This window comes from Chrysemys picta, chromosome 2, assembly GCF_011386835.1.
Source record: "Chrysemys picta bellii isolate R12L10 chromosome 2, ASM1138683v2, whole genome shotgun sequence".
NCBI classification, from domain to species: Eukaryota; Metazoa; Chordata; order Testudines; family Emydidae; genus Chrysemys; species Chrysemys picta.
The window spans coordinates 120,523,469-120,542,390 of NC_088792.1; the positions used below are offsets into that span (position 1 = coordinate 120,523,469).

Genomic DNA, 18,922 nt, shown 5'->3' on the forward strand with positions numbered 1-18,922 from the left:
CATTTTGGGCTGTATAAGTAGGGGCATTGCCAAGAGTTCGAGGAACGTGATCGTTCCCCTTTATTCGACATTGGTGAGGCCTCATCTGGAATACTGTGTCCAGTTTTGGGCCCCACACTACAAGAAGGATGTGGAAAAATTGGAAAGAGTCCAGCGGAGGGCAACAAAAATGATTAGGGGTCTGGAGCACATGACTTATGAGGAGAGGCTGAGGGAACTGGGATTGTTTAGTCTCCAGAAGAGAAGAATGAGGGGGGATTTGATAGCAGCCTTCAACTACCTGAAGGGGCGTTCCAAAGAGGATGGAGCTTGGCTGTTCTCCGTGGTGGCAGATGACAGAACAAGGAGCAATGGTCTCAAGTTGCAGTGGGGGAGGTCCAGGTTGGATATTAGGAAACACTATTTCACTAGGAGGGTGGTGAAGCACTGGAATGTGTTACCTAGGAAGGTGGTGGAGTCTCCTTCCTTGGAGGTTTTTAAGGCCCGGCTTGACAAAGCCCTGGCTGGGATGATTTAGTTGGGAATTGGTCCTGCTTTGAGCAGGGGGTTGGACTGGATGACCTCTTGAGGTCCCTTCCAGCCCTGATATTCTATGATTCTAATGTCCCAAAGAAGACAGTTTATATGCATGCTCCCAGCTGGCCAGAGGCCAACACATGGGTCCTGATTGTAGTGTGAAGAGGAGATCCAGAAGCGGCATGGGAGAAAAAACACTCGGGTGTTTAACTGGGTGTCTGAGTGATGTTTGGAGCTTGGTGTAAACCAGAGAAGCAGTTGATGACAGTAAAAAAAGACCCAGATGCTGTGGAGCCAGGCCTGGAACTGTGGGGATCACAGAATCTATTTGAGGGGAACCAGGATCCTGACACAACTGGAGACTTTGTAGACCTGAACAGGTTTTAACCATGGTTTCTGAAATGGTGCTAAATACACTTTATCTTTATCTGCATATCAAGTTAAATTAATTTCAGCACTGGTTCAGATGCACACTTGGTGGATGCCTGTTGTCAATAATGGGTAATTTTTGTAGTGCATGGAGTCTCCACTCTCCTTTCATCCTCAGTAGTGGTGGTCACTCCCTCCTGAGGCATATTGGCAGCATGAGGAAACTTCAACTGCACCTGTTCAGCCACATCTTGTCATGGACCAGGAGGTAGGTGGTCAGGCCTAGTGGTTAGAACAGTGGCGGTGAGAGCCAGAGTCAAGAACCAGGAGGCAAGTCAAGGGCCAGAGACAGTGGCAGAGGGCTGGGACAGGGCGAAGGCAGGACTGGAGCATGGCTGGAAACAAGGCAGGAGCAGAGTTGGGAGTAAGTCCGGAATGAGGCAGACGCAAGAGAGATCACAATTGTGGGTGAGTGCATTGAGCAGTTGCTGTCCAAGTGCTACTGCTGGTCTTAACAGCAATCTTGGCAATGGGACTCAGTCAGTCAGGTGATCTGGTTAATCAGGGCTGTAGTTAGCCAGTTGATCCCAGCTACATATCCTCATTCCTGACACCTCTGTAGGCAGTCAGTTCCTAGAATTCTTCATCTGGTATCTTTCCCAAACCCTATAATCACTAAAAGTAAAAACAAGAAGAAAATGAGATTAAAGACAATGAGGCCTGATTATGCACTCCTCTCTCAAGTGAAACTCCTAATGAGTTGTCCTGTTTGTCCCTTATTAATACTGTATATGTTTCGAATAGGATGACCAGATAGCAAGTGTGAAAAATCAGGATGGGGTGGGGGGTAATAGGAACCTATATAAGAAAAAGACCCAAAAATCAGGACGGTCCCTATAAAATTGAGACATCTGGTTACCCTAGTTCCGAGTGGTAGTTCTCAATGCATTTAACTTTACTCCAAGGAATCAGAACAACTTCCATCAGAATGTCTAAATTCTTGTTGTAAATGATACTGGCAAATGGAATGAAAAACACTGGAAAATGTCTTCCATTTTTTATTGTGATTTTCTTGCCTTCCTCTTTCCTTACACTAAATTTCTGTGTTAGTGTATATAGTGGTGGGGAAACCTCATAAGTTTTGAGTTTTGAATTGGTTACAATGCTACATCTGAACTATTTGATGTAAATCGTACTTTTTGAGAGATTTCCCTTATCGCCTGGCTTTTCAGGGCCAGGAATGTCACTTCAGGTCCCAGACGGATTTTAGACATGCATCTATTAAAAAGCAAAATCATTAACTGCATTTTTCAAACCTCTAAATAGAGATTTAGACTGGTTCTTATTCCACCTATGCTAGTTTGCTAAACCCAAAAATTGAATAGGAAGAAATAAAATCTAGATATATTTCAAACATCCAAATTTCAGCAAACTTTCCTTGTTATAATATAACTAAACCTAATTTCATCTATTTTCATGACTGTCTTTGTAACCATTACATTAGCTAGTGATCTGTCAGGAGCCAGGCAGACATTTCTGTCAAGTACCTTCAGAACAGAGATCTATTACTTTGATGCTATGAATAGGAGGATGATTTTTAGACTCATTAAAATAAACATAGTAATAAATTGTCCATAAAATAAAGTTTGATACATTTAATACTTCCTCCATTAAACAGTCATCCCTACCACATATATGCCTTACCAGAACATATTATGTTGTTTAAGGGGCTAGTTTCAGTTTTTTCCATTATTTAAATAATTATATAAGGACCACGATCATCATTTCTTTATTGATTTACCTTTTAACGTTCGCTATAATTTGTGAGAAAAATTGAGATTAAAATAATTAAATGGAAAGTTGAAACAAATTCCTTTTAAAATTTAGGATCAACATCAGTATTATCAGCAATCCTTGTAAAGCCAAATAAGGCTTTTGAGATTAAATCCTTTGATGGTACAGATGGGGCCATGTTGCAGTGGGGGCTTCAGGAGGAATTCTGGCTAACTGTGGGGAGAAGAACTCCACTACCCATAATAAGGATGAAAGGGTGCAGCCTGCACTTCCCTCAACACTGGTAGGTTTGCTAGTAAGGGTGACGAGGGGCTGTGGCTATAGTCCTGTCCTCACCCATCATTCCCTGCTCCTTTGGGGAGGCTTGCGTCAGCCAAGAAGAGTGCATTCGCTCCCCAATCAGATTGTAGCTGGCCTTTGCACAGGTGCAAAGCATGAGGAAAGCTCCTTGCATTCTTCCCTCCTCCTGGTGCATCCAGATTGAACCAGGAGTGACTTGGTCTATTTGCTTTAATTGTTTCTGTTCTGCTTTCAAATTCAGACTACTCTGCAAAATCTGATAGGTTGCTAATTTTTTTCAACACACTCTGAGCACTGAATACAGGGAAAAGTTCAAAAAGAAAATTAAGACCATAAATGGATTGCTTTAAAACTGGTGTTAAATTATTGAAGTCATATGGATATAAATTCTCCATCATCTTTCTAGCAAAACTTTGACTAACTTTATCCTATATAAGTACAACCTAGATTTTTTTTTTAAAAGTGTAGAGTACCATATTCCAATACTGAGTGAAATATAAACCCAAATACAATACTCTGGGTGCAATAGTAATATAAATGATTATTAATAATAATAATAGATATATTTAATATATACGGTAGGTTTCAGGAGAGAAGCAGAAGAATGAATTTGTGTGCTTGGGAAGTACACTTAGTGCAATTGGAGAGAGATCTGGAGAATTGAAAAGAGGACCAGCAATTAAGTGACAAACTGATAGGAAAAGTGTACACTGCATATATTTGTTCCTGCCTACTCTGTGATTTGGAAATGGTGGGTCTTATGGAGATCTAAGAAAAGGAGATACAGATAGTTGAAAATAATAAACTGAAGAGAATGGCAGACAAGCAGAGTGTAGACAGTGTGTGCCTGGAAGAAATTTAGGGGGAAGATGAACTTGGGACTCTCAGTGATAGAGAGGCTGGAGAGTGCACACTTGAGGTGTGCTGGACATGTGATAAGAATGGAAGAAACCAGCAAAGGACGAATGGGAGGAAGATGGCAGTGAGAAAAGACATGGAAGACTGAGAGTACGATGGAAAGACTCTGTCAAGAGAAGTTTGAAGAGAATACAATGGCACTCCGAGACCTGTGAATCTGTGCCATGGACTGGCAGGAGTCATGAAGAACTGTGGGCACTTCCTGCCCCATGTAAATGGGAAAAGGAGTTGAGAAGTGAAATGATTTAATATATAATGGTAAATCACTTTTTAAGAAAAAACATTTTTGAAGAACAATATTATTTTACAGTGATATTGTAAAAATAAGTATAATTAGGCACACTGTAAAGTGATTATTATTTTGGTAAGGATCATGTCTTCATACTGTATGTTTGCCTGAAAATTAATTGGTCACAATCACATAATTTAATTTATAATTTAACTTTATCTTTAGATTTCTTACAAATAAAATCCTCTAATTACAGTTTTTTGGCTTTACAATGTGTTTTACTTTTACATGCATGATAAGATGATATATTGTGTTTCGTGTGTGTGTGTATATATAAATGTATATCTTTCTTTTTTGTTAAATAGGATTCAATTACAGGAGAGATTGTGGAACTGCTACAGCCTTATTTAGACATGGAAGATTATAATCTGGAGACTGCTAAAAAAGTTTGTGGGAATGTAGCAGGTCTGTGTTCATGGACACAAGCAATGGCATACTTCTACAGTATTAATAAAGAAGTCCTTCCCCTTAAGGTATTTCATATATTTATTTTCCACTAGTGAGAGATGGGTTAAAATGCTAAAACACATGGATTAAAAATAACTTCTCATCACAGTTGAAATAACTAAACTATTTACTTAGAAAGAAACTATGTTAAAAGAACATTAAGGTTGGAAAGTCAAGCATTTAAAATTTGGGAAATGCCAGATTTAAGTTTGCTTGTGCAACTTTCATTCAACCTCTGATGCATATACGTTATAATATAGACTTTAACTGCATGATCACATACTATTTTTTTAGACAGGACCTTGCCTCATTCAGAGCCCAGCTTCTCCTTCTCCTTCACTCTGCCTGGGCTCCAGCATGAAAGAATATTGAAAATACAATGCAACAGTGGCTCCCTGCTGATGGGCAGGCCCCAAGTACAGAGGAGAAATGGGTACACTTTACCAGGGCCCAGTCCAAGGGAGGGGCTCAGCCAAAAGGCCACAAGCCCATCACCGTGACAAAAAATATCTTTAATTAGTATGTCTCTGTGGGCTGGGATGGAGGCCTGTGTTATGAGTCTCCCCTGGGCCTAGTGAAAGGTTGTTTGGGGCTTGCTGCTGGGAAGAGCAATTGCAAGGAAATTCCTGCTCAGCCTCCACAACCTTGGGATGGAGCATCTTCTGTTCAGTTCACATATAGAAGCAGTGAGGAGCTGGAGCAAATGGGATCTTTGGAGAATTTTAGAATTTAGAAACTCTAACAAATCTCTCCTGAGCGTATGTGAGATTTTTCTAAGGCTTACTTGGGCAAACGTGGGTGGTTTTTCACTTTGATAGAAAAAGATACATTCCTGATACTAGGATGCCTCTGTGACTAATTTCAAGTCCCTGCTCCAAAGTATGGAGATGCTAGAGCAGGGGTCAGCAACCTTTCAGAAGTAGTGTGCCGAGTCTTCATTTATTCACTCTGATTTAAGGTTTCGCGTGCCAGTAATACATTGTAACATTTTTAGCAGGTCTCTTTCTATAAGTCTATAATATATAACTAAACTATTGTTGTATGAAAGGAAATAAGGTTTTTAAAATGTTTAAGAAGCTTCATTTAAAATTAAATTAAAATGCAGAGCCCCCCGGGACCAGTGGCCAGGACCCGGGCAGTGTGAGTGCCACTGAAAATCAGCTTGCGTGCCGCCTTTGGCACGCGTGCTATAGGTTGTCTACCCCGTGCTAGAGCTTCTCAACACAAAGTTTGAAATAATTTTTTACAATGGGGAAAAAAGTTTCCCTCATCTCTTCTGAACTGTTTTTGATTAAAAATAAAATAATAATCAGCCTGAACAGTGAAAGTTTGGCAAAGTTATAAGCCAAACAGGTTAGTATAACAAAATGATGGTAACCTTAACTATAGGGGTCACTATCTGGACTTCCTATAATCCTAAAGTTATGGCTGTGAGGAGGCAGTATGCTGTCGGCTTTCTTTTTGTTGAACATGTTGCACAGTGTTGATATTTAACAGGAATCCCAGGAGCTGTTGGGGAGGTCATGGGAGTTGCCTTTGCATCTTTCCTTTGCATCTTTGGATCCTCCTTTTGAATTCTTTGGAGGAGGACACAGTGCACTGCAGTAGGTTGCTGGTCCTGAGTCAGCTCTTGGGAAACAGACTGTTGGCAAGACAGAGTTAAAGTGTACTGTGCCTGACCACCAGCAGATGTGCAGGTTGGGGGTGATGAACCAGGGGATGCCAAGGACAACAATTGAATCTGGTACAGGAATTAGTCCAAACTGGAAAATTTCTTGGTGGCCTCAAATGGCAGTTAACTGTAGGGGAACCATCCGGTGGGTGACCAGTCCCAATGAAAGGAGTGAACCATTTATGGACTCCACTAACTTGGGGGAGTCCTTGCACTGGGTGGGGATGTTGTGTGGTTGGTCAAGCTCCAGGTCTATGAAATTGCCTGAGAGCAAACAAGTCCACTAATGCCTCTAGGTTAGTATCAGGCATCACAGAGTGCCAGAGCCTGAGAGGGAGTTGGAAATATGTTGGATCCTGATTGGCCATCACCAGGGTACTGGCAGACACAAGTTGGTGTGGGCTGCTGTGGAGAGGGAAAGGATGCCAGCCCAGCCTGGACCCCGTATCGAGGCTGGTGCTTGATGTTTTCATGACCAGGGTGCAGATTGGACTTTGGCAGGGCTGCTTGATGCAAAGTGTTCTAGTTCCCTGCTGTATAGGCATAGGCTGATGCCCAGCATTGATTCTTCTCCATGTTGAGAGGCAGGGCCGGGCCTCCTCGACTTGCATGGGTTTGGGCAACAAGGAAGGGATTGGTGATGGGAGAAGGGCTGAACCAGTTAGGGTTGGCAGGAGCCAAGAGGACCATCTTTTTTCTTGACAGTGTTTGGTCAAGCGATTGTCAATCTTGATGCAGAGGTCAGCTAAGGCTTCCGGAATGGACAGAGATTCACCCATGCCAGTTTGTCTTTAATATAGTTGATTAAGGTGAGCCAGAAATGATAACACTGGACAGCCTCATTCCACTTGGTCTCTTCTACCAAACGTCAGAACTCCACTACATATTTAGCAACTGGCCAGTGTTCCTGCTACAACACTTGAAGTGTGGTTTTAGCCATACGCTTGTGACTTGGGTCATTGAAGATCATCACCATAGCTTGAACCAAGTCCTCAAATTGTCCCAGAAGCAGGCTTGATTATTCTAGGAGTGGAAATGCCCAAGCCAGGGCCTCCCTGGGAAGCAGGATGATAATCAATCCTTCTCAGGCTTGATCAGTAGGGTATGATTGTGGGCAGAGAAGAAATATGACCTGACACTGAATTGCCATGGAACTTGTCAGGTAGGGGGAGCTTGAGCCCATGAGGAGCAGGGGTCACAGCTGAAGGTGGCACGGCTTGAGCTTACAGGGCTGCATTCTGTGCCTGCAGGACAGCAATCTGCGCTTGCAAGGTCTTGTAGGGCTCCCACTATCTCTGTCAGAGAGATATTGACCTTTATCGAATCCATGCTTGCCCTATCAGTCCTAGTTCTCTTATTGTTTGTGCTTGGCTACTCACACTGTCAGTGACCAGGACATGGACAGTCATGCCCAGTGGTTAGAGCAGAAGTTGGTAGCCAGGAGTCACAAACCAGAGTCAGAGCTGGAGTCAGAGGCCAGGCACCAGAGCCAAGGGTCAGAGTTCAAATCAGAAGTCAGAAATCAGAGCTAAGGGTCATAATCAGAGTCAGAGGTCAGATTCCAGAGCTAAAAGTAAGGAATTGCAGCCAAGGGTCAGGACTGGTTTCCCTGGAGTGAGATAAGACTGGGTCCAAGGCAGGAACAGGAGTGGGAACAAGCAGGCACAAGAACTATCCCAGCTATGGGCTAATGTTTTGAGCAGCTGCTGAACTGCTGTGTTGAAGAGCCAGTCTGCTGACTCTTCCAACCAATCGGGTGACGTAGCCAATCAGGCAGTCCACTTCAGGCCAGCTGCACTGGTTAGTTTGACTGGAGATTGATTCAGCTGCAGTTCCTACTTCCAAACTGACTCTGCAGCAGGCCCTGATACCTAAGCTCCCTCTTCCAGTTGATTTATTTAGTTCTTTTCTCCCAAAGACCTGCCTCTTCGTGTTGGATTAGCTTTCAGATCCAAATACCCCATTCTATGGGGGGCCATCTCTCTCTCAAGTCTTCTCTTTGTCTCACACACCTCGCCTTTAGGTGTCATGGTGTGTATTTTTCCTTGTTTTTCTCCACTATAAAATAACTGCCATCACCAGCCTGGTCTCTATGATCTGCTGAATGTCAGCAGATGCAGTGACAATAGTTACTGAAGTTCTTGTTGATATTGCTGTTCCTCTGAGGTTGAATTCATGGAACAATATACTTTTCCTTTGTTGACATAAATCAGATTTTTTCTTCTAATTCTCTGTTGACAGAGCAGTGTCTTTTAGGGCCCACCAGACTTCATGCTGTATTTTTTACCACTCTTGGCCAGGACCAGCTCTAGACCGTATGGTGCTCCAGGCGAGGAGCATCTTCAGCGATTTCCACCCCCCATTTATTCAACTTTTGAATACCTTATTTTTTATTGCATTTGTAGTCCATTTCATGACTTTGATGCACAATTTGCATGCATGATTTATCCCTATAAGATGATAAATTTGCATGCTAGAATCTGTATTTATTCATGCCATATATAAGCAAATAAAAATGGTTTCCTCTAAGTTTATAGAAACCTTTTAATTTTAAGAATAACTGAAATGTACTAACGTCAACAAATTGAACTGAGCACTAACCTTTGGTGGACCACTATTAAATAGTGTTGTAGTAGATGACAGCCTTAGAATGTTAACTCTAGTCCTTTAGTTCAAAAGGTTGCTTTTCTCACCTTTGCCCTTGCAAACTGTCAGAGTGTTACAGAGATCCAAAGACTGACCAATGGCATTTTGAAGTGATAAAATAGCCATCATCGATCAAAGATACGTTTTAATGAGCCTGAGGTTCAAAAAGCTGCACTTACCACTTGCGACTGTGACCGGCAGCGTGAAACAGAATCCTCAAAGTTGTCCACAGATTAGGAAAAGTGTCTGTCAGCTCTGCATCATGAATGAATTGGAGAAGAGAGTGCTTCCTGTGTTGCAGAATGTGACAGATGTTGTCCAAGTTGACATAGAGGTCTTTATCATTGATGTCTGAACATTCCCCATGTGTCAGCGTCCAGTGAAGGTCTGTACAATTGTCCAAGAGTGTTTTCCTGTCCGCCGGCAGCTTACTAAGGTAATACAAACCCCTCCCCTCCCCAGGTCTTTTCATGCTGCTTCATTTGTCCAAACCTTCCTTCTATGGACACTCAAGCAGTGTCAAAGAATGAGCAAAAAAACTCCCTCTTGAATTTTTCTTCTGAGCTTCCTATCACTTCATCTCTGCCTTCGTAACCAAACTGTTTCTTTTTCTGATGAATACGAGTTTCCTTGAAGACAGGCTCAACTCCTAAATTTTCCGCCATTTCTTTGACAGAAGTGATAGCATCTTCAAATCCATTGTCTCTGTAGGCCACAAAGAAATCAAGGCAGCTTCTCATCAAAGTAGTAGTGGTCGTTATATCCATCAACTGAGTTTGTAATGCCTTGCTTACAATGTTTATTTGGAACAGGATATCGTGCCAAAGCACAGTTGAGACCAGATGTTTGAAGTCAGTGATCTGGTTTGGTAGGCTTTGCACCTTGTGTCGGACTCTGGCCTCGGCTTTACTTGACTGTGCCAATTCCATCAGTAATGGTCCACAGCTTCTTTACGAACACTCAGTGTAGGTGCTCATGAATGACATTGTATTTCCCAAGGAGCTCTACCAAACCAAGGAAATTACCATTATTTCAGTGAACAATATATCCAATGAGCTCTGGAAAGCCAAATTATTCTTTGTAAGCATGGGCAGTGGGTATCGTAGGCAAGAGGAGGCTGTGCCTCCCCAAACAGCCCACTGTGGCTCTGCCCCCAGGCCACTGTGCCTCCTGAAGGGACTCGGGGTCACCGGGGCGGCTGGTGCTGGGCCACGCTGCCTGCCTGGCGCTCTGGGGGTGGGTGCCCGAGCACTGGGACTGGGGGCCACCCGGGGCTTGGGGTGTGGCAACTGAGCTGCTTGGCTCCTGAGCCCCAGGGCTGGGGGCATGACGACCGTGCTGCCCAGACACCCAGAGTCCTGGAGCTGGGGATGTGGCAGCTGCACTGCCCAGCCACCCACAGGACCGGGGCTGGGGTGCTGTGACCGCGCCGCCCAGGGGCTGTGGGACCTGAGGCTGTGGCGCAACGGGGCTGGGTCCTCGCCCCCTGGCCATCCGGCACTGGGGCAGGGGGGCGCGGTGGGGGTGCTTTGGGCTCCTGTGGGGGAGAGGGGAGAGGAGGAGGGCCTCAGGCACAAGGGGAGGAGCCGAGCGTTAGCCTCCCCAGGCAGCTGGGTCACTGGCTTCCCATGTTTGCAAGGAAGAGGGTAATTGAGATCAGACACTTGAGCATGTTCCTCGAAATGCTGGGTTTCTACAGTAATAATGTGTTGGTTTTCTGCGTCTGTGCATTTATTTAGCTTGAGCCTAGACTCGACCTCCATCCATTTGGAGTAGGGCATAAAATGGCCAGGTGACTTTTCATGTTGCTTCAGAGCATCAACTAAGTTATGCCAGTAATTGTACCCAGAAAACACAAGTGACAATTTGGCATTCTTGTCAAATATTTTGCAACAAAAACAGAACACGTTGTCAGTTGATTTTGAGTAAACTAGCCAGCACCCCAAGCTTGGCACCCCCAAAGTGTGGCACCCCCCAAGCATGGCACCCCAGGCAGTTGCCTGGATCACCTGCCACTAAATCCAGCCCTGCTCTTGGGATAAAATCTCAAGACATGCACTTGGCTTTTCTTTTTCACAAGGATTTCACTAACTAAAGCAAGGACAATTCACTGGATTTCAAGCATCTTATAATTAGAATTAAGGACATTTTCTTAGCAGAGCCCTGTGTTACAAACCAGTGCTTGTTTAAACCGTTTACAGAGTCATCCTAATGGTGTCAATATTCTGTTTGTTTATTGGCTTGGGCAAGGTGGGAGATATTTGCCTAAGTGAGACCTTTTATGAGATATGTATGGGTAATAAAGCTTTTGACAGAAAATGCATGACCACTTCAGAACTCTTGTAACAAAAGGAGTATAGAGTTAAGTTACATGCTGATTAAACCAGATGCTCATTAAATTCCAAAATAATCATTTCAGCTGGAAACAATCTTTATTTATAAATGTGATTACTAAGCAGGGTTTTCTTTAGTTGCTCCCTGATTTTTTACAATTATGTATATATTGCAATAAACTTTTCATAATTCATTGAATAAACATCAGTTTTGTCTGGTAGGAATGCACCAGTCATGAGCTCAGATTTCAACGATTAAATATTAGTAATTAAGAATTAAACAGTTAGGTGAAGCATGGTGATTGGATTTTAGCTCCCAGAAGAGCAAAAATGCATGCTTAGTGCAAGTGGTATATTGTGCTTCCTTTTACTTTTATCACAGAAGTAATTGGGAGGAAAATCAGTAGTTTCCATAATTAGCTATTCATAATTCAAAAGTCACAGTTGTCATTTGTTCTTGCCCTGAGAAGAAATTACAAAAGTTTGAGTCTTGGGTATAATACTGAACCGATTGCCTAATGTCCCTAGTGTACAGCTGTTTCATGATGGTCTTCGAGTGCACTGCTGATTTTGAACTGTTGAAAATGAAGATGCATTGTATGATTAACTGATCAGCCTGAAATTACTAACTAATCAAAGCAGTTTAATATTACACCAAGCCGCTTAATGTTGTGATTTCTTGCCAGCAATAACTATTATTGAAAAAAGAAACTATATTCAAATTTTGTGGTTTCAAACAAAGCATTGTATTAAAATAATACCCCGGTACTGTACAGTACATACCACACTATAGTAGTATGGAATGAATGCTATGAGTTATAACTGTCAGATAATTGGGATTTAATATTTTTCACTCTAAATTATTTGTAGGCAAATCTAGCACTGCAGGAAGCAAGGCTAGCAGTTGCCCAAACAGAATTAAATAATGCACAGAACCAGCTTGATGAGAAACAGAGGGAATTGGACCAAGTACAAGCCATGTATAATGCTGCCATGCAAGAGAAACAGACTTTACTGGATGATGCTGAGGCATGCAGACGGAAGATGAATAATGCCACAGACCTAATTGAAGGATTAGGTGGAGAAAAGGTATTGATGCAGCTGAGCAGAGATCCGGCAAAAATTAATTGCTTTGAGCACAATCCATACCAACAATCAATAGTGCCAAATAAATTGACAGACAAAAAGTGACATCTATATACTGTAGTGTGAATGTTATTGTGTTTTGCTTATATATATGTAAAATTCTTGGTTGAGCTGTGTGTATATAACAAAGTTATAATAGCCTGTTGAGTTAATATGGCTCTTTTGTATGCACATTTAGATCATGAATCTGCAATTCGTGTTGGGTTAAGGGTTTGGTTCAAGCACTGGGTGCAATACTGGCAAAACTCCCTTTAACTTCAATAGGATCATGAAATAGGTCTTTAATTAAACATTTGAATTAAATATTATGAAAAGAATTGTTCTTTTTTATATATACCCAAGAATAGTAGTTCAAAGTATTGACTACTTCCCTGCAAAACTTTTTCAGTTGCAAGTCTGTGAGTTGACAAACATGTTAACCAATAGGGTATAATTTTGATTTGTCAATATCCTATGGGCAAGACAGCATCGGGTCACAGACGTTGTTATAGTTTTCATCCAGTAGAACAATAAGACCTGGCAGTATTTCAGATCTTTAAAATACTTTGTTTTCCATTCAGAATGCATATCTGAAGATAGACTATGAGGAGCATTGCCTTTATGAAATTGTGTGTGCTTCCAGTAAATACTGAATATATGTTTTGAACCCAAAAACACATTAGGGTTGGAAATTTTGACCATGTCATGGAGTGACCATTGCCCCATGTGCTTTGAGCTTGAAGTTGCCTTTTCTTGTCAGGGTGAAAAGAACAGGAGTACTTGTGGCACCTTAGAGACTAACAAATTTATTAGAGCATAAGCTTTCGTGGACTACAGCCCACTTCTTCGGATGCATATAGAGTGGAATAAATATTGAGGAGATATATATACACACATACAGAGAGCATAAACAGGTGGGAGTTGTATGTGTATGCTCTCTGTATGTGTGTATATATATCTCCTCAATATTTATTCCACTCTATATGCATCCGAATAAGTGGGCTGTAATCCACGAAAGCTTATGCTCTAATAAATTTGTTAGTCTCTAAGGTGCCACAAGTACTCCTGTTCTTTTTGCGGATACAGACTAACACGGCTGCTACTCTGAAACTTGTCAGGGTGATGGAACTGCTTTGATGGCCCGGCTTCAGAGGCTAATGGAACCTGAACCTTTCCAGAGGACTCTGAAGGAGGATACTGTTCATCTCTGTTGATCATTTGGTAGCACCTTATAATAATTGTTTGGGTGAAATCCTGGCCTCAGTGAAGTCAATGAGAGTTTTGCCATTGATTCCAGTGGGCCCAGGATTTCACTGTGTATTTTTCAGTTTGATGGGTTGGCTCCTTGGTGCCTTCTTCCCTAGGTTCTTCACAAGTCACCCTGTTTATGGAGGACTTGTGACCGCTGAAGCAGAAACAGGGATAGCTGGACCAGTGGTGGTGCAAGACTTGATCTAATTGATTCAATCATCAAGTATATGCTGTGCAGGAACTATAAAGACATTTTTTGCTTCCACCATTGCATCCACAAAGTCTCGAAGTTTGAGGAGAAAAAGCTGTCATTGTTTTTTTATTGTGTTTTAAATATATATGAAAAGTGTTGAAAGCTTTGGCTACATATTTTTAAGCCAATACATAAACTGAAAGAGCAAATCTGAACATGTGTCTGTAATTCAGTATGGTGAGTTTTCATGGGTCTTGACCTGTAAGATCTTTCCGGGCCTGTGAGTCTCCTATACTTTCAGAGACTGACCGACAGCATGATAAGGGGATACACAGAGCCTGGTCCTGCAGTCTTCACTTGGACAAAACTGTCGCTGGCTTTAATGAGAGTTTTGTTTAAGTAAAGATTGTAAGACCAGGCCCATAGTGCATACAAAACAAATGAGAATAGAAATTCATAACAGTAAGGGAATAATTAAAAAAAATTATTTAGGAAACTTCTTATGCTTTCAGAATAGAATGTTTTAAGCCCAAAACACTCTTGGTTCAATTAGCAGTAAAAATATCCCGGGAAGAAAAAATAGATGCTTTGATTTGAACTTCAGTTGAATTTTGTGCCTATTTAACAAAGTTCTTTACAACATTTTAAAATTTAGATTCGTTGGACAGAAAGCAGCAAAAATTTTGAAAATCAAATTATTCGATTAGTGGGAAATGTTCTTCTAGCCACTGGATTTCTCTCTTACTCTGGGCCATTCAATCAGGAGTATAGGAACCTGCTGCTCCGGCTGTGGAAGACAGAAATGGACCGAAATAGGATTCCATATAGTGACGTAAGTATTCCTGCATTCTAGAAAAAGATACATTATTGTGCCCCACAGAGAAATACTGTTAAGAACATTTAATCCTTAACAGAGAAATAATTTGAAAAGATTTACAGGCTGTCAAGTTCCATCTCCTTCTTTTTAAAAAATAAAAATAAAAAAATTGGCAAATATGCTAATATAAAAAAATCTCATTCAAAAATCCTCTCTTTTTACTTCAGTACATCATAAATCCTGCACATACTGAATCACATGGTGGAGTTAGCAAATTCAACCAGGTTACTGTAATCTGAGAACCCCTTATGTTAATATTTCTGTAAATCACTTTAGCTATATACGGTATTTAGTGACAGTAAGATAATATTAAAAAAGAGCCTGCTCCTGCTCCCATTGAAGTCAGTGGCGGCAATTTTAGGCACCAGATCCCTGTCAGCATGTATAGGGTGACTGTGCCCCTAAAAACCAAAATATCCTTATTTTCAAGGTGTGTCCACGTGAGTTTCACTAAAAGCAATGAGTACGTGTGCTTCAAGGACTTCCCCTTAAAAGGATTACCACACTCTTGCCAGAACTTTTCAGGAACTTTCCCACCTCTCTGTACTTGTCCTTTAACCCGCACTCCTCCTGTAGGAGAGGGAAGAGGCTTGTTTGGCTGAGGAGAGCAGAGGTTTCCTTCTCTCACTCTCCCAAGCACCTCTTCCTGTTGCCACCAAGACCATCCCTTTCTGTTCTTATCCACTATCCCTCCCACCAACATTAAACATCTGACGAAGTGGGTATTCACCCACGAAAGCTTACGCTCCAATACATCTGTTAGTCTTTAAGGTGCCACAGGACTCTTTGTTGCATTAAACATCTGGTCAACCTAAAAAAAGATATGCATCCGAAGAAGTGGGTTGTAGCCCACGAAAGCTTATGCTCTAATAAATTTGTTAGTCTCTAAGGTGCCACAAGTACTCCTGTTCTTTTTGAGGATACAGACTAACACGGCTGCTACCCTGAAAACTGGTCAACCTAGAATCACTTATTTTGTTGTTATGATTCTGAAGTATAAAGCCATGAATATCAAGGATGGATTCGGATGAAAGCTCCTGTTATTGTTTCATATTTCTGCCAGATTGTGTAAAGAATACTTTAACCCACTGTTCTTACAGATTAAGTTGTCAAAGCAATTGACTCCTCACTCGCACAACAAGGTTTACTAGGATTTAGGGTTACTTAAGTATAACACTAGGATAATCGAGATTTGCTAGAAAATGTTCGTAAAATGGAACTAAACAGCTTTTCCGTTTCTCAGGCTTCATGCTTCATTTTTAATTTCCTTGTAGTTTGTTTGATTTTAAGTTTTAAAGTGACATGAAAATGTTCTTAAAACCAACTATAGTACAGAACGCTGTAGCTTTAGAATAGGGAAATGTTATTTCTACACTCACATACATTAGAAATTAGAAAGTAAGTGCAGCCATGTCCTAATCCTGTCCCTCAGCCTTGTCTACACATAGTTGCACCATTTTAACTAATTGTGTGATGTTAAACTGATTTACTTAAACCAGTGGTTTTCAAACGGTGGGTTGTGACCCAGTACTGGGTCGCAGAATGTAAGGCAATGGGTCACGGCGGCTTTGGTCAGCACCGTCGACCAGGCCGTTAAAAGTCCTGTGGGTGGTGCTGCCCAGCTAAGGTAGGCTAGTTCCTACCTGTTCTGACACCGCGCTGCATCCTGGAAGTGGCCAGCAGCAGGTCTGGCTCCTAGGCAGGGGGGACACGGGGATCTGCGCACTGCCCCCGCCATGAGCGTGGAGAGGGGGCGGTGCCTTCGGGTGAGAGCCATGCGGAGCTGCTTGCGTGCCTCCGTTTTGGAGCCGGACCTGCTGCTGGCTACTTCCAGGGCGCAGTGGGAAGCCTGCACCCCAACCCCACGCCCCAATCCCCTGCCCTAGCCCTGAGCCCCTGTCTCAAACCCAGAGCCCCTTCCTGTACCCCAAATCCCTCATCCTTGGCCCCACCCCAGAGCCTGCACCCCCAGCCCAGAGCCCTGACCCCCTCCTGCACCCCAATCCCCTGCCCCAGCCCTGAGCCCCCCAAACCCAGAGCCCCCTCCTGCACCCCAAACCTCTCATCCCTGGCCTCAGTCCAGAGCCTGCGCCCCCAGCCCAGAGTCCTGACCCCCTCCCACACCCCAACCCCCTGCCCCAGCCCAGAGCCCCCTCCCATACTCTGAATCCCTCATTCCCGGCCCAACCCCACAGTCCCCACCCCCGCATGCCAACCCTCTGCCCCAGCCCTGAGCCCCTCCCACACCCCAAACCTCTCATCCTCAGCTCAGTTGAATCGCGGGCATCAACAATTTTCTTCATCTGGTTCGCCAGAAAAAGTTTGAAAACCACTGACTTAAACCAATGCAATTTCCTGTTCATAGACACACATCAGTTTGGCTTGTCTCTATTTATAGGATTAAACTGACATAGATTATCCACACACAAGGTTGCATTGGTTGAACATCACACCTTTTGCTAAATCGCTGCAACTGTGTGTTTAGACAAGCCCCTCTCCTGCAGACATGGGGAACAGAGCCACTGTGGCTCCAGAGTTTAGGGCAGGCTGGGCAGCAGGAATCCATGAGTCCATACAGAGGTCTGCACCCCAAAGAACCCAGCTCCTGAAGCTCTTAGTGTGGCCATTTGTAGTGGGTCTTGTGGAGGTATGGATTGGGCCAGGGCTGACAGATCAGCTGTTAGTTGGATCTTCCCTTCTCCCCTGCTACCTGCATGAGGACATGCTATGCTTGTAGTACCTGCTCCAGTCCTTAGGTTGTGCTAATAGTCTGGGAGCAGCTTCGCTCCTATTCCATGACCTGGAAGAATGATTCCTCTCCACCCCTGTCGCATCCTGCCCACACTCTAGCCATGCCTATCCCAGAGAGCACTTTCTCCAAACACTCATTGTCAAAAGGTTCTTGTAGCTATATTTGCCTTTGGAACATTCCCCAAGCTTCTTACTCTCCAGGAGTGGGAACCTTGGAGTACAGTGTCCTTAGAGAAGGAGAAATTAGTGACCTGTAATTCTGTTTCTCTAGAGTTATTCTGACTACATTTTTACTCAGCCATCTTCCCCCAGAATTTGGGGAATTATCTTTCTTAAATTGTTTCTATACTGATCACTTATTTTGTTTTTTCACATTAGACATGCTGGACATAGACTGTCACAATTAGTATGAGGTTTCAAGACGTACTTGACTATTCTGCTTAGCTAGCTGTCCTTCAAAGACAAACAAAATTTCAATGAGTGTGTGTGCAATAGTCTTAAAATAATTTTTCAGTGAATTAAGTGCTCATGATAGGCTGCAGATGGAGAGCCCTGGACTTTCCCAACCAGGAAGAACACCGCGTTATAGTTAAAGCACAGGGCTCAGCATCAGAAGATCTCACTTCTCTGCCTTGCTCTGCCACAGACTAACAGTGCGAGGGTGCCCAAGTCACTTAGGGACCCATTTTCAAATTGGGATGTGTAAACTTATACAGCTGACCCCATAGCTAGGCAAGTGGTCTGAGTTTCAAATTGCTGAGCACTCCAAACTTCCTACTGAAGTCTAAGAGCTGCAGATGCTTGGAACCTCTAAATGTCAGGTAATCTAAAAGTCTAAATATAGATTTAGGTGTGTAATTTTAAGTATCCACCTTTGCAAATGTAACTATTAACTAGGGCTGTCGATTAATCCCAGTTAAATCATGCGATTAACTGAAAAAATTAACTGTGATTAAAAAAATTAATCGCGATTAATTGCACTGTTAAACAATAGAATACCAATTAAATTTATTAAATATTTTTGGATGTTTTTCTACATTTTCAAATATATTGATTTCTATTACAACACAGAATACGAAGTGTACAGTGCTCACTTTATATTATTATTTGTATTACATATATTTAAACTGTAAAAAATGATAAACAAAAGAAATAGTATTTTTCAATTCACCTCATAAGTACTGTAGTGCAATCTTTTTATCGTGAAAGTGTAACTTACAAATGTAGATTTTGTTACATAACTGAACTCAAAAACAAAACAATGTAAAACTTTAGAGCCTACAAGTCTACTCAGCCCTACTTCTTGTTCAGCCAATTACTAAGACAGACAAGTTTGTTTACATTTATGGGAGATACTTCGGAGTGCTTCTTATTTACAATGTCACCTGACAGTGAGAACAGGTGTTCACATGGCACTTTTGTAGCTGGTGTTGCAAGGTAT

General features: G+C 42.4%; 1 protein-coding gene across 1 annotated transcript in view; it reads left to right on the forward strand.

The window, feature by feature from the left end:
• The window catches only part of LOC101939103 (dynein axonemal heavy chain 5-like), a 278,668-nt gene that overhangs the window by 169,298 nt on the left and 90,448 nt on the right, over window positions 1-18,922 (forward strand). Inside the window, exons 60-62 of the mRNA XM_008169357.4 lie at window positions 4,492-4,659; window positions 12,155-12,373; window positions 14,509-14,685. Of these exons, the coding sequence (XP_008167579.2) occupies window positions 4,492-4,659; window positions 12,155-12,373; window positions 14,509-14,685 (564 nt within the window). The remainder of the gene's footprint in view (window positions 1-4,491; window positions 4,660-12,154; window positions 12,374-14,508; window positions 14,686-18,922) is intronic.